General features: G+C 43.3%; 1 protein-coding gene and 1 pseudogene across 4 annotated transcripts in view; one reads left to right on the top strand and one right to left on the bottom strand.

Annotated features, from left to right (window-relative positions):
- Positions 1–23,465, top strand: part of KIF5C (kinesin family member 5C) — a 164,811-nt gene that overhangs the window by 48,909 nt on the left and 92,437 nt on the right. For 2 of the 4 annotated variants that reach the window (XM_090045797.1, XM_090045796.1), the window contains exon 3: positions 19,317–19,390. In XM_090045797.1, the coding sequence (XP_089901923.1) occupies positions 19,317–19,390 (74 nt within the window). Of the gene's footprint in view, positions 1–279; positions 481–19,316; positions 19,391–23,465 lie in introns of all 4 variants that reach the window. The other 2 variants (XM_090045799.1, XM_090045798.1) reach the window with 2 other exon arrangements.
- LOC149867602 (18S ribosomal RNA) lies at positions 10,581–11,702 on the bottom strand (annotated as a pseudogene).

Genomic DNA, 23,465 nt, shown 5'->3' with positions numbered 1-23,465 from the left:
CAGGCAGAGTTGTGAAAATAATTTTGGTAACAGGCTAAGCATGATTTGGCTTGCTGTGGGACCATTTTAAAACTGCAATAACAAATAATCCCTTTGCTGATGGTAAAACAGTGTCTAGAACACAAAACAATATGCAAAGTAGACTAGTGTAATTGTTTTAACATGGCTTTTGCCTGCTCTGTCCTGACTAGAGGTACTCTGTTTTAAACCTCTGCTAATTGTAACTGATTTTTAGATAGTCAGTAGAGATCTATTTTTAAAAATTTCTTCTAACTGCAGGGGTAGAATTGCATGAGGAGGCCTGAGATCACCCAGCTAGCTGAAAACAGTGCTGAACTTCAAGGAAGAAAGGAACCTTCAATTTCACTACCAGAATTCAGATTGGCTGGTGGTGATGCAGTGATATGAGCACTAGAATAATTTCTAGTAGCAAAGGCACTTCTCATTAAAGGCTTATCTGCATGGGAAAGGTATTTAAAAGTAAGCTGAATTTTAAAAGGCAATAGCTATTTCTCCTGGTTCCCGGTATTAGCATTCCTTAACACCATTCTTACTGTGGCTCAGCTCTGCCCACAAAACACTAAAAAGGTACTCACAGTGTGGAATAAATGTGTCAATGGGCAGCTATTTCCTTGTGTAGATGAGCCCTAAGAAGAGAATCGTTATTTCATGTACAGAAAGCTCCTTTTTAAATGAGAGGTAAGCACACCATGGCTACTGGATTGCACTCTGAATGCTACCAAAATACCATAAATCATTTCAGTGTTATGACTGAACTCGTGAACCTTGAAATGCTTAGATACATTTTAATGTCCACCATTGATTTTTCACAAAAGACATCTAGGATAGGCCTGACCCTGAGCACTAGTTAGTGTCCTGTTAATTGTTCAGCACCTCACAGAATCAACCCTGAGTTTCCCAGATCAATTTGTTCATAATGACATGGGCTGATTACCGCACTTTTTGAATGTGGAAGTCCCTTGATGACCTTGTTTTTAGCCTTTTAACATTACTTTTGGGGTGTGACCAATACCAGGTCATTGTTGAATGCAGGGGTACTCAAACTCCCAGCCTGTAGATCCGATCCAGTCCCTGGTGCTGTGTGGTCTGATTGCAGGGCTTCCTATGGATTTGTGGGCAGCCCCACTGGGCATGGCCCTCCATGCTAGGTTGGGTGTGCAGGGAGGTATGGGGCCTGATCCTGGTGCACGAGGGCCAGGTTGGGGCAATGTGGGGCTCTTGGAGCCTGCTTCCAGCTGGCATTTCCGTCTGGCTGGTATCATGCCTTGGGGCCCTGCACCACCTCCACCCAGTTCCTGCATGCTGAGACTGGGCCCCAGAGATCTATGCCACCCCCACCCAGCTGGCTTTGGGCTCCAGCAGAGTGGAGGTGGTACAGGGCCCCGGAGTGCAATCCTGGTTTGCAGGGTGATGCAGCACCCTATCTATCCCACAGACCAGCCTTGTGCCATTCCTCTTGTTGGTAGGGCCAAAAGTGTGGGCACCGCAGGTTTAGTGCAGGGTTTTCCAACGTCTGGGGAAGCTCCTCTGGGTGCATGAAGGATTTGCCAGAGGAGACAAATTTCGTAGTTTCGTAGTGGCTAGGGTCAGGAGGGACCTGAACAGATCATCTAGCTGACCCCCTGCCACAGGCAGGAATGAATGCTGGATTCACAGACCCCAGACAGGTGATCATCCAACCTCCTCTTGAATTTGCCCAAGGTAGGGGTGAGGACCACTTCCCTGGGAAGTTGGTTCTACATTTTGGCCACCCTAACTATAGAATATTGCCTTCTGATCTCTAACCTAAACCTATTCTTCATCAGCTTATTACCATTGTTCCTCATCACCCCAGGTGGTGCTGGGGAGAAAAGGGCTCTACCTATTTGCTGTTAATCTCCCCTGATGAGTCTGTAGGCAGCCACCAGGTCCCCCCTCAGCCTCCTTTTGCTGAGGCTGAACAGGTTCAGGTCCCCCAGTCTCTCCTCACAGGGCCTGTCCTACTGCCTTCTCATCAAGCGGGTGGCCCTCCTCTGAACCCTCTCCATGCTGGCCACATCTTTTTTGAAGTGCGGTGCCCAGTACTGGACGCGGTACTCCAACTGTGGCCTGACCAATGTTGCACAGAGGGGGAGTATCACCTCTCTGGACTGGCTTGAGATGCATCTTTGGATGCATGACAAGGTATGGCTGGCCTTGCTGGCTGCAGTCTGGTATTGGCAGCTCATGTTCATCTTGGAGTCAGTAATGACTCCAAGATCCCTTTCTGCCTCTGTGCTTTCAAGAGGAGAACTCCCCAGCCTGTATGCATGCTGTAGATTCCTTCTCCCAAGGTGCAGCACCCTGTATTTGTCTACTTTGAACCCCATCCTATTCTCATCTGCCCATTTTTGTAGTCTGTCTAAATCTGTTTGCAGCCTCTCTCTCCCTTCAAGTGTGTCCACCTCGCCCCACATCTTAGTGTTGTCAGCAAACTTAGACAGCGTGCTTTCCACCCCCTTGTCCACGTCGCTGATGAAGATGTTAAGCAGTGCAGGACTGAGCCCTGGGGGACCCCACTGCTCACATCTCGCAAGGTTGAGTACAACCTGTCCACCACTACTCTCTGGGTGTGCCTCATCAGCCAATGTTTTACCCATCCAACTGTGTAGGCATCAGTGCCACAGTTGCTTAATTTATTGATCAGAATGGGGTGAGAGACAGTGTCAAAGGCCTTCTTAAAGTCTAGAAAGACTACGTCGACACCATCATCCAAGGATTTAGTTACTTGGTCACAAAAGGCAACCAGGTTGGTCAGGCAGGACCTGCCTTTGATGAACGCATGCTGGTTGCCCCTGAGCATGATCTCCCCTGCTGGCCCCCCACAGATGTGCTCCTTGATGATTCTCTCCAAGATCTTCCCAAGCACCAAGGTGAGGCTTATGGGCCCATAGTTACTTGGGTCCTCCTTCCTCCCTTTCTTGAAAATTGGGACCACATTAGCCAGTTTCCAGTCCCCCAGCACCTGGTCAGATGACCATGAATGCTCATACAGCCAGGCCAAGGGCTCCATGATGACCCCTGCTAGCTCCCTCACACCCTTGGGTGGAGGGCATCTGGACCTGCAGATTTAAAAATGTCTAGCCCTTCCAGAAGATCCCTAACTACATCTGTGCTGACTGAAGGCCTTACAGAGCTATCCCCAAGATTGTCCCTACCTCTGATAGGTGGAATGTCCTGGTCCCTGTTCATGAAAACAGAGGCAAAGAAACTGTTAAGAATATCAGCTTTTTTGTCTGGCATAGCCACAAGATTACCGTTTGCGTCTTGCAGGGGCTCTACATTGCCTTGTGCCCTCTTCTTGCTCCCAATGTACTTGAGAAAGGGCTGTTTTCCAAGTTCTCTATTTAGCCCTCCGCTGCAAATTAAAGTGCAAATTTTCATTGGGAATATTGGAAAGGAAATCTTCAAAACTTGATGGGAGTATAATATATGTATAATCACTTGCCAGTGTTTCCTGAGAACCTGAAACAGCAGCTCTGAAGTACAAAACTGCCTTTTCTGTTTCAGCTTAGGTGTCAGTGATGATATTTTAAATATCATTATTGTTAAAAAAAAAAAATTGCATTTCAAAATGTGTGCATTGGGGAAAGCAATATCAGCACATCTGTGCTGCTCATTTTCTAAGGGGACACTTTCAGAAGAGATGCTAGAAATTAAGATGCTGCTCATTTTAATTTAACAAAACCCACAGGGATTTGAGTTGGGGGTGGAAACAGTGATTTAGTTTTAGTTTTTGAAAGTGCAACTCTGCTTTCAGATGTTTGTAAAATGCTGTTTAATGCATCCCATAGAGGGTAAATGCTAAGGTTGTCTCTGGCATCCTGAGTGCCAGAACACACATTTCACTGTATAAGTGGGTCACTTATCCTGCTGCCTTAAGACAGGTGAGTCAGCTCTGTTCTGAGTTTCTCAGGCCAGTTTTATAATTCACAAAATAACCTTGAATCCATGACAAACCAAACCAAAAGAAATCAAACCCTTTGTGGTTTCTGAATGTTAGGAGGTGGTTGATTTTAATCTGGGCTTATCACCAGCACAGCAGCCTTTCCTCTCCAACCTCTGGAATTTTTCATCCTTTTTGTGGCTCCCTGCTTCCAGCTTGCCCCAAGCCTCCCGGCCCAGCAGACTAATATCCACTGACTACGTGCAACTGAGTTCCAAGCCCTTGAGGAGTCCAAGACCTACTTAAACACTGTTGCTGCCATTCTGTCATTCCTACTTTTCACAACACTCTTACAGAATATGTTCTTCATTGCATGATGCTGGTTATTAAGTGCAAAACTGCATTCACTCTGTATGGACCAGTTGTAAATGATTGCTGGGGGATGGAAGAAATAATACATTACATTATTGTACTCTCGAAGTCTTATTTGAAGAAACTGTTGAAATCTTCTGTCACCAGACATTTTAGTGCATGTATAGACTTGTAGATTCTTTTGAAAAGAAATTTAATCTTTTGGTTAAAGCATTGACATGAGGCTCTGGAAATTTGGGTTCTCAGAAATACTTATAGACCTTGGATCAGTTAATCTATTAGTTTCCTTAGTTCCCCATCTGGAAAATGTAGATTAAAAGACTTTTTGTCTGTTGGGTCAATTATTTTGATTGTAAGGTGGTCTTTCTCAAATGGCATTTGTGTAGATTAGTTAGCTTAATTGGACTCCAGTCTTGGTTAGTGCTACTAGAAATCTACTGTTATACAAATGTCAACATGGCTTTCTAGATGTTGTATTTTATCATTTCTCATTATTAAGCCCCCAAATAAAAATCTTAATGCAATGATAATTGTACCTGTAAACTGTGTAAATATATATAATGAAATATTTTCATAATAGTTTAGAATATTACTGATAGACCATCAAGGATACTTGTATAACTTAATTTATTACATTAAAATATCCATTGAATATTAGATCATTATTTTCAAAGGCTTATTGGTATTTTTAAATAGTCTTATGATCATTACCTTAAGCCATCTTTATTCATAATACACCCACACTGTTCCATATTGTTTCATCATGATGAATGTCATTACAGAAAATGCCAGTTGGCATAATGAATAACCATTGAATACTAAAACAATGGTTACAAAAACTACATTGACAACAGAATTTTCTAATTTAAGATTTTTAACAAAAGCTGAACATAGCTGTCTATTTAAATAAACAGCTCAGTAACTGAACCACACTATTTTTATATCCCATGTATAAGAAACATGCAAACCATGTCCTTTGGTTTATATAATTAAGTAGTCTAGATTTTAGAGACATTTGTTTAATAACTTGAGCTCTTTTCAAATATCTTTTTGAAGGATTATTATGTACAGTGGTGAATTTGCCAGTCATTCTCCTTTCTGTTGCACTACATCCTACTTTGATCTGGCCTTTTGTCATCAGAAAATGCTTTTGCTTTCTAGTCTAAATAAAAAGATGATTATATTTTGGGGGTCTTTGTCTTTTCTGTAGTGTAATATAGGAAGAATGGTTGGAAGGAATTAAACACCATGGTTACTAGATGTTGTTGAAATACATGTTAAATATATCATGGCCAGTGCAAGTTGTTTGCTGGGCTTTTGTTTTTCAGCTGTGTAGCAATTTGTGTGTGCTCCGCAGCCTTGGAAGAAAAGAAAATGAATTGTTTTAATGATTTTTTGTGGTAGTTCTGTATAAACATTCTGGGTAGTCATCACTGAATAGCTTATTAGCTGTCTAGTCTGATTATTTATATACTTGACTCAACTGAATATTTAATGACAGAATTGTAGAAGTGGAAAAGATGTATTGGATTATTCTGCTCACCTATAGAAAAATTGATTCTGGAATGTTTTAAAATGGTTCTTATTTTTGCTAGAAAACCTCTTGGGAACTTGTTCTGGAGGATCTGAATACTGGCTGTTTGTGCAACATAATGAAACTTTTACTTTAAGGCTTGCCCTGTTCACAAATTCCAAAAGGAAGCCCTAGAAGTTTTCTGTTCCTCTCAGAAAACAGGAATATTGAAGGGTTGAAATTCTGCACACTGCCCCCCCCCATTAAAACACCCTGCAAGCAGACTTCAGTTATGCTATGTCTGCAAACAGATGAAAGTACAGGAGGAGCCTGTTCTCAGGTTACAGTGTATCTTAATATTGCTAAAGAGTGGCCTGTAAAATAAGAAAGGAGGGAGGCATTAGGAAAGAGTTCCCTGTATAAGCAGGTGAGGGTGAAGCAGCAAGCATAGGGGAATGATAAAGAGGAAGAAGAGAGAGGGGTCTACTGGAACAGAAAAGTTGGTTTCCATATACTGTAACCACCAGTGGTCATCAGTCAAAGTCATTTTATGCATAATAGAAGTTGAATGGTGGAGCTCACCATGCTGAGAGAGAGAAGAATGGGAACTGCAAGGCAGATCAGGAATAGTTTAGTTTGCCTTTTGGTGGGTTTGAAGAAGAGAAATACAACATGCCATTTAAAAATGTTAAGAGAAGGATTGAGGTAGGAATGAACAAGGGTGTGTGTGCGTGCACATGTGCAAAAAGGTATATGTCCTTTTACTTGCATGTATTTTTCTTTCAACTTTTTGTTTTCCTCTCTCTTAGCTTGTGAGCCTTTGTGACAGAGACCATTTTCCTTTGTATTTGGACAGACCCAAGAACATTTTGGGGTTACTGTTATATATAAACAAATGGGGTATTCAACAGTGGAAAGTCTACCGAAAATAACTTAACCCGTATTCCTCTGAGACTTCAATGCTGGCCTTTGTCAGTTGTAAGTTGTATTATCCTTGTTTACTCAAGGTGTTGTAAAGGGCAATGGCGTGAATTTTGAAAGAGAATAGACGTAGTGGTTTTCAAGGCTTTTGAGCTGAGAACTGACAGCTTGAAGCACATGCAGTACCGGGTCCAGTGAGGGTTGCATAGTAATTAACTTGAAATGCTATATTTTTGTAATGGCCATATGATATTTGTGTATTGTAACTGATATTTACAACCTTTACTTAAGCTTAGTAATAGGTTGTATGTAATAATATCCATATATCTTTCTAAAATGGGAACAAGAATAAATGATTCCAGTGGAGAAGTGGGTAAAATGAGGCAGCTGTCCAGAGTAGGTTAATTTAATTTATTCATTTTAATCTTGATTTGCATTACCATTTATTTTCCAAGAGACACTCATTCTTATTGGTGGGTATAACCATTAAAGCATGTTGAATTTCAGCAAAATGTAGCCTTAACACTAGTTCCTTTTTAATAATTAGCAAGACGCACCATCCATACATATTTATTGGCAGTTACATATTTTAACAAATATTGCTAACTCCTGTTTGTTTACAGATTGCTAACTCCTGTTTGTTTGCATTAGGAAATATGAACAATACATTTTTTATTTCTTAGATTTTCTTTTGTATATGAGATTTGTGTCAATCATTGTGGGAGGGTGATAGGGATTCAGTTAAAATGGACAAAAACAGTCTTTTAAAATTTATTCTGTTACTTAAATAAAGTTATCTGCTAGATTAAAGATGATATCATTGGGCTCATTGTTGCAGCATATTTTAATTTATTTAGTTTAGGCCTTAGTAAGTTGTGAATTTCAAATTTATCTTTAAGCAGGTTTGCTTTCAAAAAGGAACCAACAGTAATTTTGATCTGCACTAAAGCTGTTTTAGGTTCCACTTCCAGTTTCTACTGCCTCAGTTATCATCCAGATCTGCTACCCTCAGCAGTCCTCCTTACCTACTCACAGCTGCCTGTTCAGGTTTCTCTGGGCATCCCACCAACAGGCATAGACTTAGATGCTGAGCTTCATAATTAAGCTATTTTAAAGGTCTCTTTCTTCCTTTCTTTCTTTCTCTTCCCCCCTCCATCACTTTCCTTTTCCCTCCTTTTTCAAAAACTTTTACATCTTGCAAATACTTTCTGATTAGCATTAAGCTTTCAAGAAAATTAGTATTAAAATCACAGTCATGAAATTTCAGTTGGTTTACTTTTACCAAATGTAGATATAAGGATGATCAAAATCGGGGCTTATAAATAATGGAAGGCAAGCTTCAATCATACCTCTGGGGAAGCTGCTATCTGCTTAATATTCAAGCTATTACTGCTGTAAGCAGGTTTTCCAGCTCTAGCTCATACTTCATTGAACTGCAAATCAATAAGATGCTGCTTTCAAACAGGAAATGTGAATGAATGTTTTGAAATCCTAGGGAAGTGAAACTCGGACCTGTTTAGAAGCCCCTTGCTAAACATAACTGGCTGAGCTGAAGGTATGGGCTAGTTTATTTATGCCACATCGGAGACTAAACTGCTCTTAAATTGTGCTGCCAATGTGTGAATTTATTACGGGCCTTCTCTCACTAGAGAATGAATAAGCCATATTTTCTGTAGATGAGGAGACCATGTATTTTAATCACCTTGGTGCAGACTCTCTGGTGCCCTGTAACATTTGATTACTTGATTTCAGGTTTTGGAAAATGTACCCAGAACTATTAGTCTGACATGCATAGTTTCATAGTGCTTAGGGGTGGAAGGGACTTAAACAGATCATCAGGTCTGAGCCCCCTGCCCCGGGCAGGAACAGCTGCCAGGGTCATATCACCCCAGCCAAATATCTGTCCAGCCTCCTCTTGAAGACTCCCAAGGTAGGAGAGAGAGCACCAGCTCACTTGGGAGCCCCTTCCAGAGCCTGGGAGCCCTAACTGTACAGTAATGTCTCCTGATGTCCAGCCTGAACCTTCTTGCTAACAATTTGTGGCCATTATTCCTAGTAACCCCCAGTGGTGCCCAGCAGAACAGAGCCTCCCCTAATTCTTGCTGGTCCACCCCTAGTGAGTTTGTAAATGGCCACCAGATCTCCTCTGAGCCTTCTCTTGTGGAGGCTGAATAGGTTCAGGCCCTTTAGCCCCTCTTCATAGGGCCTGCCCTGTTGCCCCTTGACCATGCAAGTGGCCCTCCTCTGGACCCTCTCAGTGCTAGCCACATACCTTTTGAAGTGCAGCACCCAGAACTGGACACAGTACTCCAACTGTGGCCTGACCAAAGCCGCATATAGGGGAAGGATCACCTCCCTGGGCCTGCTTGTGATGCATCTGTAGATGCATGACAAGGTGTGGTTAGCCTTACTGACTGCTTCCTTGAATTGGCAGCTCATGCTCATCCTGGAGTCAACAATGACTCCAAGATCCCTTTTTTCCACCAAGTTGGCAAGAAGGGTGTTCCTTAGCCTATAGGTGTGGTTGCTGCTTCCTTCTCCCTAGATGCAGTACCTTAGGCAGTCCTCAACTTACAAAATTTCTAGTTACAATGTTTCACATTTACAATATTTATAAACATCCTGTTTCAACTTTATGATGTAAGTTTTGACTTGCAATGCTTGATCTGATGTGATGCCACACCAGCAAACAAGTTTGCTGTGGCACTCATCTCCCTGGAGAACATCTGTCCAAACTTCCTTGGACACTTTCTTTAAGAAAGCAGACAAGACTTCAGAAAAACATGCAGCAAAGACTCCTAACGGTTCTTGGCTGGAGTCTTCTCAAAAAGCCCAACCAAGAGCCTTTCAAAAAGTCCAGGAAAGTCACTTCAAAGAAGTCCTTCCAAATCAATATAATGGCTATTTACAATATAAATGCATTCATGTAGCTATATTACTCATGTATAATTGATCAAGTACAAAATTCTGGGGTATTTTTGATTAAAATAGGGTATCAGGCTTTGGTTCAGGAGCAAATCCCCCATTTATAACATTTTCTTATGAGAAAATTGGTTCGAAGTTGCAACATTTTGACTTAAGACGCAGTTTTCAGGTGCCAATTGTGTCATAAGCCCGAGGACTGCCTGTACTTGTCTGTGCTGAATTCCACCCTATTCTCATGCACCCACCTCTGCAACTTGTCAAGATCTAGCTGGATTTTGTCCCTCCCCTCCAGCGTGCCTACCTTGTCCCACAACCTGGTGTTATCAGTGAATTTGGGCAGCGTGCTTTCCACACCCACATCCAGATTACTGATGAAGATGTTGAACAGTACAGGCCCCAGGACTAAGCCCTGGGGGACTCCACTGCCCACATCCCTCCAGGTTGAAAATGACCCATCCACCACCCTCTGGGTGTGACCATCTAGCAGATTTGCCACCCATCTGACTGTGTAGGCATCAATGCCACAGTCGCCTAATTTTTTTTAAGAGAATGTGGTGGGAAATCATGTCAAAGGCCTTCTTAAAGTCCAGGAAGATGACATCCACCCCGACACCCTCATCCAGCGACTTTGTGACCTGATCATAAAAATGAAACCAGGTTAGTCAGGCAGGACCTGCCCTCAGTGAATCCATGGTGGTTGCCCCTCAGCATTACTTCCCCTGCTGGGCCCTTGCAGATGTGCTCCTTGATAATTTTCTCAAAGGTCTTCCTAAGGACCAAGGTAAGACTAACTAACTGGCCTATAATTGCCGGGGTCCTCCTTTCTCCCCTTCTTGTAAATGGGGACCACATTGGCCCTTTGCTAATCCTCTGGTACCTGGCCAGTTCCCCATGAGCACTCATAGATCCATGGCAGGGGCCCTGCTATGACCCCCACCAATCCCCTCAGCACCCTCAGGTCCTAGCACGTACAGTAGGGATCATGCGAATAACGCTGCTGGATTGCTAGTCGGCGTTGTTTATGGCCGGTATTTGATGGTATCTGATAGTCTTTGAACCTCCAACTTTCGTTCTTGATTAATGAAAACATTCTTGGCAAATGCTTTCACTTTTGTTCGTCTTGAGGCAGTCTTAACAAGTTCACCTCTAGTGGCATAAAACGAATGCCCCTGGCCATCCATCTTAATCATGGCCCCAGTTCTGAATACCAACAAAACAGAACCGGAGCCCTATTCCATTATTCCTAGCTGGAGTATTCCGGCGACCAGCCTGCTTTGAACACTCTAATTTTTTCAAAGTAAACGCTTCGGACCCCCGGGACACTCAGTTAAGAGCATCAAGGGAGTGTTGAGAGGCAGGGGCTGGGACAGGCAGTAGCTCACCTCGTGGTGGACCCCCAGGTCAATCCCAAGATCCAGCTATGAGCTTTTTAACTGTAGCAACTTTAATATATGCTATTAGAGCTGGAATTTCTGTGGCTGCTGGCACCAGACTTGCCCTCCAATAGATCCTTGTTAAAGGATTTAAAGTATACTCATTCCAATTACAGGGCCTCGAAAGAGTCCTCCTCTATTGTTATTTTTCATCACTACCTCCCCAGGTCCGGAGTGGGTAATTTGTGCTCCTGCTGTGATAGCCATTTCTCAGGCCCCCTTTCCAAAATTGAATCCTGATTTCCCCATTACCCATGGTCACCATGGTAGGCACAGGAACTACCATTGAAAGTTGATAGGGCAGATATTCGAATGCGTCGTCACCGCCACAAGGGCGTGCGATCGGCCTGAGGTTATCTAGTTACCAAAGCAGCTGGGCGAGCCTGTGTTGGTTTTGGCTTGATAAACGCATGCATCCCTGGAGGTCAGCACTCATTGGCATGTATTAACTCTAGAATTACCACAGTTATCCAAGTAACAGTTGGAGTGAGTAAAGGAACCATAACTGATTTAATAAGCCATTCACAGTTTCACTGTACCGGCCATGTGTACTTAGACATGCATGGCTTAATCTTTGAGACAAGCGTATGCTCCTCGCAGGATCAGTCAGATAGCCACGCTCCTCAGGTGAGGGAGAGCGGGGTGGGGGAGCCTCACAGATGGGCACCCACTTGGCCAGGAGGGCCAGCAACTTTTCTGCCTGCAGCCCCCTGCCCCTCAGTGGCCCCACAGGACCCTTTCCCTGGGGCAGGGAAGGTGCGGGGACCACAGTGCAGTGGCACGGGGAAGGACAGCGGGGAGGGAATGGCAGGCACCAGGCCGGAGCCTGAGCACCCTCTTCCCACCCACTTTTCCCAGCGTGCCCCCCCCTTGGGGGGCCGCGGCAGATGCCCGCGCAATGACTGCTAGAGAAGATGGTGTCCACAAGATGGGGAGGGTAGAGGGTCAGGGCGGGGCTCCATGCGGGGCTCCCCCAGCTGGGCCTGCTAACTATCACCTGCATTTCTTGGTGTGGTCAGACCTCTGGGAGGGCTCCCAGGGTAGGGCATGGTCAGACCTCTGGGAGGGCTCCCAGGGCAGCTCAGCACAGGTTCGGCCAAACCTCCTCCAGGGGGAGGGAGAGGGAAGAGCCTGGTCTCCAACAGAGGGGGTCATATGGGTAGGGGAGGTAGCCACTTTGCCTGAGCACCGGTGGGGGGACTGTCGGCCTGCTAAGGGCCCTTCCTGATGTGACCGCAGTTGCCACATCGATTGGTAGAGAGGAAAAGAGAAGAACAGGGGGGAGGTAACCGCCTTGCCCGAACACTGGTGGGGGGGGTCACCAGCCTGCAAAGAGCCCACCCCTAAACAGGGTTTGCCACATCAATCGGAGAAAGGAGCACAAGAGTGGTGTCCAGGGCGCGGCCTGGGCCTGCGGGAGCCATGGTCCAGGGGGTTTGGGCCAGGCGTGACTACCAGACTCAGACCAGGAGCTCACGCACCAAGGTGTCCACCATCCCTCTCTCAGCAGCGGGACACAAAACTCGGGTTTGGCCCTTGGGTGCAGCACAGTTCTGCCCCAGAAGTTTCTCTGACCACCCTTCTGGAACAAAAGATAGGCATTTAGGGTCCTGAAAAACATGTTCCTGAAAATCTCCACGAACACTTCCTTAGAGTTTTGTGAATGTGGCACCTGGCCCCGCCACCGGGGTGAGACTCCAAAAGTGTCCACCCTCCTGGATCGAACGGTCGAGCATTGTGCTCACAGCAACCCCTTACGGACTTTCAGGACACGCTGCGGGGGGCCCATGTCAACTGCTTGCAACACAGGAGAGTGGGCTGGGTGAAATTTTTCTAAGTCCCATGGTGGACACCAGGACAACCTGGTTCTTCTGCAGGAGAACCCCGCCACTTCCAAGGAAGCACCCTACTGATTTAAATATGTTCAGCCTCTCCAAGAGTTCCCTAACTAGGTTATCCCTGATCCTAGGCATGGCGGTGCTACCCCTGAGTCCATCCGCAATTCTAATGAGGGAAGTTTTTTGGTCTCTGTTCAGGAATATGGAAGCAAAGAATTCATTGAAGAGGTCAGTTTTTTTGTTTGCTGCAATCATGAGATTGCCAAGCCTATCCTGTAGGGGCCCCATGTTACCCAGTGCCACCTTCTTACTCCCTGTGTATTTGAAAAAGGACTTTTTGTTATCCTTAATTCTGATTGCCAGCCCTAGCTCCAACTCGACCTTGGCTTTCCTAACCACCTCCCTGCAGTCCTGAGCAACAGAGGTGTAATCCTCCTTGGTGGTATCCCCTTGCTTCCATACACCTCCTTTTTTGCCCTTAGGCATCTCTGGATGCCTTTGCTAAGCTATGGAGGATTCTTAGCACTCCTGCCCCCCTTGGTGCACATTGGGACCAACTCCCTTTGAGCTTGGAGGATTGTCTCCTTGAGGAACAGCCACCCTTCTTGGACCCCCATCTCATTGAGGCTCTGAGATCCCACTGCCTCTCCTACCAACCTTCTTAACTTACAGAATTTGGCTCTCCTGAAGTTGAAGACCTCTGCCTTGCTGCTTGCTTTCACCACCCTGTGCTGGATTGTAAATTCAAGCAGGTGATGATCACTGTTGCCCAGGTGGTCGAATACCCGCAGACTCCTCACCAGGTCATCACTTGTGGCAAGGGCCAAGTCCAGCAAGGCATTTCCCCTGGTAGGACTATGCACCTTCTGGGTTAGGTGGAGGTCCTGTATCCCGGCTAGAAACCTATGTGATTGGTTGGACCTGGCTGACTGCTCCTCCCAGCAGATGTCTGGGTAGTTTAGGTCACCCATGACAGCCACATCCCTTGACATTACAGCCTCTGTGAGCTGACCTGAGAATTCCAGGTCCAGCTCGTCCCCCTGGTGAGGTGGTCTGTAGTAGCCACCCACTAACAAGTCCCTTTCCCCATGACCCCCTTGCATTCTTACCCAGAGCGCCTCATTTTGCCCCTCTCCTGACCCCATCCTGATCGTTGAGGACGTGTATTGCTCTTTGACATATAGTGCTACTCCCCGCCTCTTCCCTGCTCTGTCCCTCCTGTGCAGCCTGTAGCCCTCAATGTCCACTGCCCAGTCGTGGGTAGAATCCCACCAGGTCACATCCAGAGCCAGGGCTACTCGTGCTATCTCAGTAGCATGATACAGAAGCATCTCTGTCAGTACGTTACCTCTGCCTCTCCAAAGCCACTCCCCGGTAATATAAATTGGCAAAGAGTATCTAGTTATGATATTGTACTAGTCAACTTTCTTTTTAACATTTGAAAAATAGACTCTACTTTTTTCTTTTTCAGTCCCACTGTATGAGAAGTCATTGTGTATCTTTGCCTGAGTGGTCTTCAGTCTCTGCCTCCTCTGTTTCCTTTCTCACTCTTTGTATCTGGTTATATTTTCAACCACATTTCTATGTGTTTCATCTCTCCTTTCTTTTCCTAGTAGCTCCTTATCTCTTTCCTTTTTTTGATGTAACTCCTCTTTCATTTTCTTTTTGCCATCTGTGCAAAACCTCCTTATACCCATCCCTCTACATAAATGTATGTAACTTGTCTAAACAAAGATTTGCACCTTATAGACTAACTGAATCAGAATGTATAAGCTTCCATGAGCAAGAGCTCACAACACAGCTAGCTATTTCTCACTAAACAAAGATTTGTTAGAAAAGATAGATAGCTTGTGTTTAAAGGACAATGAGGAGGTGAGGATTCATTTCACCACAAACTGGAAACGGCAACGAAAGGGTGGGCTGCTGAGAATCCTAACAGGTTATTGTATTGCTTTTGGATTCTGTTTGAGGATTCACTTAATGTTTAAACTAGCCTTGAAGCCTCAACTTGGCTTCTGCATGCTAGAAGGCAGGAGAACATTTTTTTCCTCTATACCACCAATTTTTTTTCTTCCTACAGCTTTGTGGCTGCTATAGTAGGAGATAGCACAGTTCTGGGACTTCACAGTTCCCCTTAAGCTCCTAGGAGGAAGTGTGAGCGATAGAACTGCACTGTAGACTTTCCACTGTTGAATACCCCATATGGTATTCCTGCAACTGTCTTCTTGCTCCAGTACATGCCTCCACTAGAGTAAGGTTCCCATGGTAAAGAAGCACTGGATTGGTTACACTTTGTTCATATTTGAAGGACACTTGTTGACTTGTTATTAGCAACTACAGGGGTAGAAATTTAAGCAGCATACCTTATTTTTAAAGACATAAGTATATGAGGCTTGCTCATGAAAATGTCCTGTTCTCTTCTGGGCAAGTAAATCTTCAAGCATATGACCTACCTGATCATTTGTCTTTATCCTTGAAAGGTGAGTATGCTGGGCACTGTAGAGTTTTTGCTCTTTTATGTTCTTCACAAAAGACTAGATGCAATTTGGTTTTGGAATCACCTGGATGTAGGGGACCCACAATGTAAACTCTGCACCTTGGCCCAGGAGTGTGATCCAGTTTGACCATATTTAGGCCCCAAGGATCTCTGTACAGTCAATCAGGAGACCTAGCAGGCACCTGTGTGCTCTCTGCAGAGTAGAGTGAGAAGCATGTGTCTCCAAAGCAATGATTCTCACCCTTTTTTGTACCAGGATCCATTTGTAAACATCAATGGCCAGTCCTGACCCAGTGCCCCTTGCTCCTGAGCTGCTGCCCCTGTCCCTAGGCCCCAACCCCACAGTGTGTGGGGCGGGGGATGGGTGGGTGGGGGCAAGGAACTCTGCAATCCTGCAAGGGAAAAGCCACATGTTCCCCATGTTTTTCTCCCTTAAAAGAGAATCCATTTTTAAAGTTGCTTCATGACGCTTTCATATATTCTTGCACCCCATGGGGTGAGAAATGCTGCTCTAAAGGACAATTTGGAGAACCCAGAGGCATTTGAAGGCAGCCAATAGGAAATGCTGAGCAAAGGGTAAGCATGAATTTCCATCCCTTTCCAGAGCTTAAGTGTCTAATTTATGCCACACTCTAGACACCTCTGTTCATCTGTGATGCAGTATTCCCTGTCCCATTTCTGAGGTAGGTGCTTAATGTGGGGCTGAGAGTGTTAACTTTTTGGCCTAGTAGGCTTATTAGAGCTTTTGCTCAGAAAGTGGGAAACCTGGACTCTAGCCCCTACTCACCCTGCATCTCCTGCTCTCCCCAGAAAGTGTCTTAAACATAAATTAGGTGGGTGATGGCAATCTTGGCCCTCTTCTTGGGCCAAGGGTGCAAGAGTCATGTTCCAAGAGAGAAGACAAGCAGGAAACAGCATGCTTTTACAGTCTAGTCGCTCACTGCCTTGGGAGAGGGGAGTCTGTGTGGCCAGGGTTATTTCTGTTTTTTGGTTTGTTTTTTTAAATCAGTGACTATCTATTACAGTGGTTCTCAACCTTTTTAGCCTCAAGGCACCCCCTCCATAACTTTCTGAATTGCCGAGAATCACTGAACTGGAATCTACATTCAGAAAAGATGGGGAGGTATCTTGAAGTAAGAAGAGTTGAGAGCCACTGATCTAGCTTGTGCCAGGTAAGGACTGCAGGGGCAGGACTCTTAAGCATGCCATGCCTGTTCTTTCCCCTGTCTGTCCCCTCTCCACCCCCAGTCTGTATCTGGGGGGACAAGGATGGTCCCGCTCTGCCAGGGGTGCTCCTGTATGGTCTCACACAGCAGAGCTGCCCCTGTGGCTCCTCTCACTGGCCCCAGGAGCACTTAAGGATCAGAGGGGATGAGTTGGGCTGCAAAGCGTGCCCCCACACTGTAGTAGAGTGTGCTGCTGGGAGTGTGGGGCAGCTAGCACATGGGTTGGATGGAGGGCGGTGGCAATGCCAGTTCTTAGAGGAGCAGCTGCAGGCACCGCTAGGGTCTCTGGTTTGGATGCAGGGCACTGGATGATGGGAGGAGAGCACTTACCTCCTCATGTAGAAGATGGGAACAGCAACTTACAGAGATCTTGTGGTTGAGAATCACCTGTCTAATATAAAATGGAGAAAGCGTTTGGGCAGCAAATGAGAAGGAGCACATCTCTGTAGTCTGATTATTATTGGGAGATGCGAGTTCTGGGGTCCAGTCCTTCCTTTTGAGTGTACCTGGGGAAACTTAGTTATTCAAAAGAGAGGCACATCCCAAGCTAAGGTTCTTATTAAGTTTTTATGGCTTATGTAACATGAGGCGGGGGAGTTATGCACCTTTATAGATTAATTAAATAAGATATGTGTAGCACAAGCTTTTGTGAACCCAAGTTCACTTCATCAGGTGCTGTGATGAAATGGACTTGGGTTTATAAAAGCTTGTGCTCTATATACATCTCCTATTCAGTTAGTCTGTAAAGGTGCATATCTGCCCTGCCCTTGTGCCTGACTTCAGTTAATAACCTCTCTCTGCTTATGTAGCATGGCCAAATGGAATGTAGTAGCTTAAATTCTACTTACCAAAGTGGATCTGCCAAATTGTCCTCATCTTTTAAACAATAATAACTTCATTTTTAGAGCACTTCGTGGTACTGTACTATATTTTATTTCTTCCTAGATTTCTGTAAGCCTTGGTAGGCAGCCACCCAGTTCTGTAAGTGCCTCTTCCAAACTAAATTGCATAATCTCAATACAACATGCTTCACAGGATTGCTTATCCCACCCTGTCAGATACATACTTGCCTGCGAGTATGATCAGAATAAAATGAGCCAAAAGACTCCAACTCCAAGGCCAGGTACAGAAATTACACTTTTACTGGTATAAATGATCAGAAACTGGTCTATACCTGTAACAGAGTAGAAGTTTGGTACAAACAGACCAGTTTAAAAATGGCAGAACTCAGTCTAAGATTTGCTACCCCACCAGAGGGCAAATGTGTTTTGTTCGCTACCGATCTAAACTATGCTGCTTACAGAAATCTGTGGAAATTAAATCATTTCTGCCTCAGGTTTTTTAAAAGTCTGTACCTAGCCAAGAGGTTCCCCACACTGAAGGAAGGCCCTCTAGCCCCAGATTGGGACAAAGGAAATGGGAATGCAGGAGCAGACTCGCACCTGAATGGATGGGTGTAGGCCGGATCCCAGGAACTCTGAGGTCTTGTTTTGTTCTTCTAGCAGCTCAGGTCCATGATTCCCCACTTCCCCTCAGGCTTACAATCATCTATATGCAGTCATTAATGACGTGCATCTCTCTACAACCTGACTAGGTATATAGTAATGAAAGGGGTTGATAATGAAGACCCCCGTCTCAGCAAAGTGAAGAATTTATGACAAATACTTAACAACTGCTTGTCTAGGATGGCCTCAGAAATGATCAGTTAGAAATTATCATGATGTTCTCAATTATCAACAAATGCTGTTCTGGATGGTAATGGGTTTTAGTTGCTTTGTTTCTGTGATTTTGTTTAGTTGCTTTGTTTATGTGATTTAGGGATCTCTGTAACTGTGCTGGAATTGCCCCCTGTAGTAGCTTCTTTAATGTTTTTCATTTTGCCACTTGCCCCCCTCCCTCTTGATTGGCAGAGGGCCCCCCTGGTTGGGCCATTGCCACTGATTGCCGAGGAAGTGAAAACCACAGCATATTTAGAACTGCGGTTTTCACTTCCCCGGTGATCCGCAGCAAATGGGCCGGCTGGTGGGTTCCCTCCACCAATCAGAGGGGCGGGGGGCAAGCAGCGAAATGAAAAACATTAAAGGAGCCCTTGTGGGGGGTGGTTCTGGAAACGTGAAATCTGGTCTTTCAAGCTGGTTTCTCTATAAGGTTATCCTAAGTTCATTCCAACATTATATAATTGAAGATGTATATGAGATGGAGGTATTTATGCCAAGGCCTCTAATGTGTTCCTTACACCCACCAGAGGTAATTTGGGAAATCGATTAAATTTGAAATATTGTCAATTCAGTTGTTGTGAGAAATAGATATAGGACATAAATATAAATTAAATTGTCTTCTGTGCTTTAAAATTCAGATAAATTTAATTTTCTCCATTCCATTTCCAATAAATATATTGTATGGTACCTAGCATCTAGGATTTTTCCTCAGGAGAGTAATAAAGGCACACATTATTTTCTAATTATATAAATTACATCTTATTGTAAAGAAATTCTATTTTTACATTAACAAAGAAACTCAGTGCAGCCATCTGCTCTTTCTTCATTCCCCAAACCCTTTATTTTCTTATTGAACTTTAAATGGTTTAAATGGTGAGTTGTTCAATACTATTTTTGTGATCTTTCAGTAGTTAAGACAATGATGTGCATTTTTCCTCTTTTCTGCAGATGTCCTTGAAGGCTACAATGGGACAATCTTTGCTTATGGACAAACATCTTCTGGAAAAACGCATACAATGGAGGTAAGGAACAAAATGTTTTAATATAGTAGCATCTTAAGAATCAGTCAGGACCAGCTGCTTCCGAGTCAGACGTGTACCAGAAGTACAGTTCAGCTTTCTAGACAAGTGGTAAATACACGAGTGACAGTGATGTGTTTTGTTCAGAATACCTCTTAGACTGCGGATGTTCCTCAGGAATGCTTTCAAATGTTTTATTGATAAGTTGCTAAAATAAAAATCAGTGAATTAACAAGTCAACAATAGCTTTTCCAGACTTCATGTATCAAGTTAGGTATGTGTGTATTTTTAAAGTATCTGAGTGGGATTTGTTAATCCCAAAACAAGAGCAATGCTGAGGGTCTGTGTTGTCTTGAATGCGCCATTCTGAAAATTCATGCTTCTATTTCTGTTTCTCATTTGCAATCCTCTCCTGGGAGCCCCACTCACTCATGTTGCAGCATTAATAGCTGAACTCCTGAGACGTTGCTCTCAAAGAACGCAATGCAAGGCTAACTGCTGAACTCCTGAGTGTATCCTTGTCCCCAGCACATGGAGAAAAGTATAATGTGATCTGGAGCCCAAGGGCATTTTGCCCTAAACCTTGTCAGCCTATAAGTAGATCCAATGAGATGATATTTTAATCTCTTGCTAAAAATCAGCAGATTAAATCGAACATTTGATTATGTGATGGCTTTTATTTACATAGCTTGCTGTCTGAGTGCTGGGCTGCGACTGTCTTACAGCAAGAACCTTCTGAAATCAGTTTATGTTGAAAATATGCTGGATAATTTTTTCCAGCATATTTTCAACTTAAGTTGCCAGCTATAAATGGAAGGCCTACAATATGTATTACTAAAGGACATGGAAAAAAAGGAACCATAAAAGGAGAAAGAGGCTTGCTTTAATTAGCTTAGCAGACTTGCTTCATGAATGGCAGAAGTGACCTACCTAACCTAACGGTGAAGGGAGAAAGAGCATGATGTTCTCTTCACCTGACTGGCCATTGTGGAATCGCTGTCCAATTGCCACAGTAACTCCTAAACTGCGGGAGGGATGTAATAACTGATGCCTTGTGTCTAATTAAATCTGCCCTTGCCTTCTTGGAGAGTGAGGGCGGGGGAGTCACCAGCTCAATCCATACAGATGGTGCAATGACTGAGTAATCCACCAGCTCAGAACATAATTAAATCAAAATGCCTGCAGGGCATGAGCTAGTGCTTCCACAGTGTGGGGAAGGATTTCTTAAAGCCAATTCATATTTAGAATTATAGGCTCTGATAAAGAGAAGTACTGTAGAAAAGGAAGGGTTTCTGTAATTTTTTTTTTTTGAGAGAGAGAAATCTGTCACATTAAAATCTATTTTCAGTTTTAATCCTCCTTTTAGCCCGGCATCCTCTTGTAATGCCATTACAGTACTTTGGGAAAAAATAAGTCATTCTAAAATTGAAGAAATTTTTAAAATCCTCAAGATAAAGCTGTTATACAGGATTTTCTACAAAATGTGAAATGATTAAAAATATTAGTGTTAAGCCTTCCTGGGACAAGATAGTACAATGGAGCTCTGGGAAACCCATGTCTTGCACAGGGAGAGGGATGGGTGTCGTGTATGTGGGTAGCTACATTTTTTGTTTTGTTCACAAGCTTACACTTTGTTGATTCCTTAATTGGCTTTGACTTCACTCCAGACTTTTCAATAGCAGAGTCCTCTGTTAGGTTGACATTATTATTTCATCATCCTGAAATAGGAAAAAAAACTTTGTTTCAAATGTTACACATCACTAGCCACTGCTTGTTTGCTGTGTTAAAATGTAGGGATTGATGATCTTAGTAAAATAAAAGTTTTTAATGAGCTTTGCATTTGCCATCTTGGGGCTTCGATGAATTGACTAACTGCACTGTCAGCATGGTGATAGCAGAACAATCCTCTGAAGCATTTTTGAGGTTACAGCTGTAATAGAGAAAGTTTGGTAACTCTAACTTTTGTATGAATAGGCCGTGTTGGTTTTTCTTGCTTTCCAACACTGACATGAAACTTTATTGTGGAAATGTAATGGGTCCTGCTTCAATGAACTCCAGATTTTAGTGAAATTCCATTTATAGTGAAGTAAAACAATTTCCTCTTGGTTCACTGCATCTCAGTGTAGCAGTGTAACTGCTGGTTATGCTGCACCTTTTGATTTCTTTTTTTCCATAGGCCAGTGAATGTGATCTTGCTTCCACTCACTTCAGCGGTAACAGGGTCTGTCCCTAGAAGATAATTATACGTGGTATACAATGCCTTTGAATTGTATTTTTTTATTTCTTTTTTTTTTTTCTTATTTTCTGCATAAGGAGATGATAATAGTGTAAGAGCAGAGCTTATCAAGGAGAAGGGAACATGTATTTTATGTTTTTATGTTGTCATTTCTTTGAGAAAAAATAGTAGTTATTGTCAGTGGCATTCTGGTTCTGTGACTAAAAATGAAGTGAATGCCCACATTCTAGTTTTGTAATGAACTCCATTGTAGAATGTAGTCTCCAGGCAGTACTAGCAGATAGGCAGTTATGCTAGCAAAGCTGGTTGCAGGCTGATCTAAGTGGCAGGAACAAATGGTATTAAAATTACACTGCAGCTTCAATTCAGTAATAGCATGTCATAATGGCACAGATGTAGGCAAGGTAATGCAGGATGTATTTTTTTTTCCATCAGGGATTCTGAAACAGTTAATTTATCACCTCCTTTTCCTTTTCACTGATGGCTGTAAACCACTCCGCTGTGTAATGTAGGCTTTTCTGAGCAGGTGGGTGGGATGTCAGACATTGTATAGTTAATGGTAATTTTGTATGAACATCAAGCATATACACACTTTATTATAAGTAGAATATTCATGCTCAAATATATCTAAACTCTGTTTTATAGGGGAGGAATTAACAGTGTAACTGACAGTTTTCCCCCAAGATTAGTAATTCAAGGGCAGAAAGCTAGTGACTGCTTTAAATTTAGATGGACAGCTATATATAGAATGTGCCAGTTTTTCATGTTTAATTTTCTTCATCCTGGCTTAATGCTTATAAGCTGGCTGCCACTCAACCAGCCCCAGTACATTTAAATGCAGCCAATGATGTCCACAGGCACTTTATCTGAGAACAGTAATAAAAGCTGACTAATTGCTAGGGCAGTTGTACATTGCACACCAGTAAGAGTCAGAAATACATGCAGTATACACAGAGCTATTAAGTAGACTTTTCTGTCTAACTTGAATTCAGTTCTTTTTTCTTTTTAGTATTGCTTTTACAAATTACATGTTTTTACGCCTGACCTTTATTTAGAAAGGTACCCTATGGTCTACGGTAATACTTACATTACTCAGTTTCCACTCCTCTTTATACCGTAACAGGGCAAAATACAAAAACATAATGTTTTCTGGTGTCGCCATGGGATTTTGGGAATTCTTAAAATCATCTCAAGTCTTTTCAGTTCAATTATATATACATCCAATAAATAAATAACTACTCCCTAAAATCTTTCTATTGCATCATCAGGCCATTTTTTACTATGGCTGAGAATGACTACAAAAGATATGAAACACCTTTTTCTGTTCTTTTCAAATTCAAGTATTTTTTCCTAGCTGTTACCATTCTGCTATATCCATGGAAGGATTCCGCCCCCCACCCCTCGGTTTTTAAGATAATTTAATTTTTGCTACTATGCATTTCAGTTTCTTATTTATAAAGCTGACTTCTTTGTAGAGGAGAAAACTGAAGGATGCTGTGCAATCAGGAAAATTGTTTTTTATTTAATATTCAGTGCAGCTGCTTAGGGCACAGCAAGCTGGCAGCAGGCATTAATACAGAGAATGGTAATGTCTGCAACACAGCATTTCCTGCCACTAGGGTCCAGGAAAATGAAACCGCATCATATTATTGAAATGCAGATCTCCATCCCAAGCATTTCTTTTCTAGCTGTCAACACTATTGACATGATAAAACAGTCTGATGAATGGTTTTGGAGTTTTCCTCTCCTATAGGTTTTCAAATGTCTGAATTCAAACAGGAAGAGCATTTTAAGTGCTTTTGTCTTTACTTTGGTATGTTAAATCACAGAGTTATAGTGTGT

This window comes from Crocodylus siamensis, chromosome 4 (genome assembly GCF_052110815.1).
Source record: "Crocodylus siamensis isolate JL-2025a chromosome 4, ASM5211081v1, whole genome shotgun sequence".
Taxonomy (NCBI): domain Eukaryota; kingdom Metazoa; phylum Chordata; order Crocodylia; family Crocodylidae; genus Crocodylus; species Crocodylus siamensis.
Note: the sequence above shows the minus strand (reverse complement) of the source record. Positions and strands in the feature narration are given on the sequence as shown.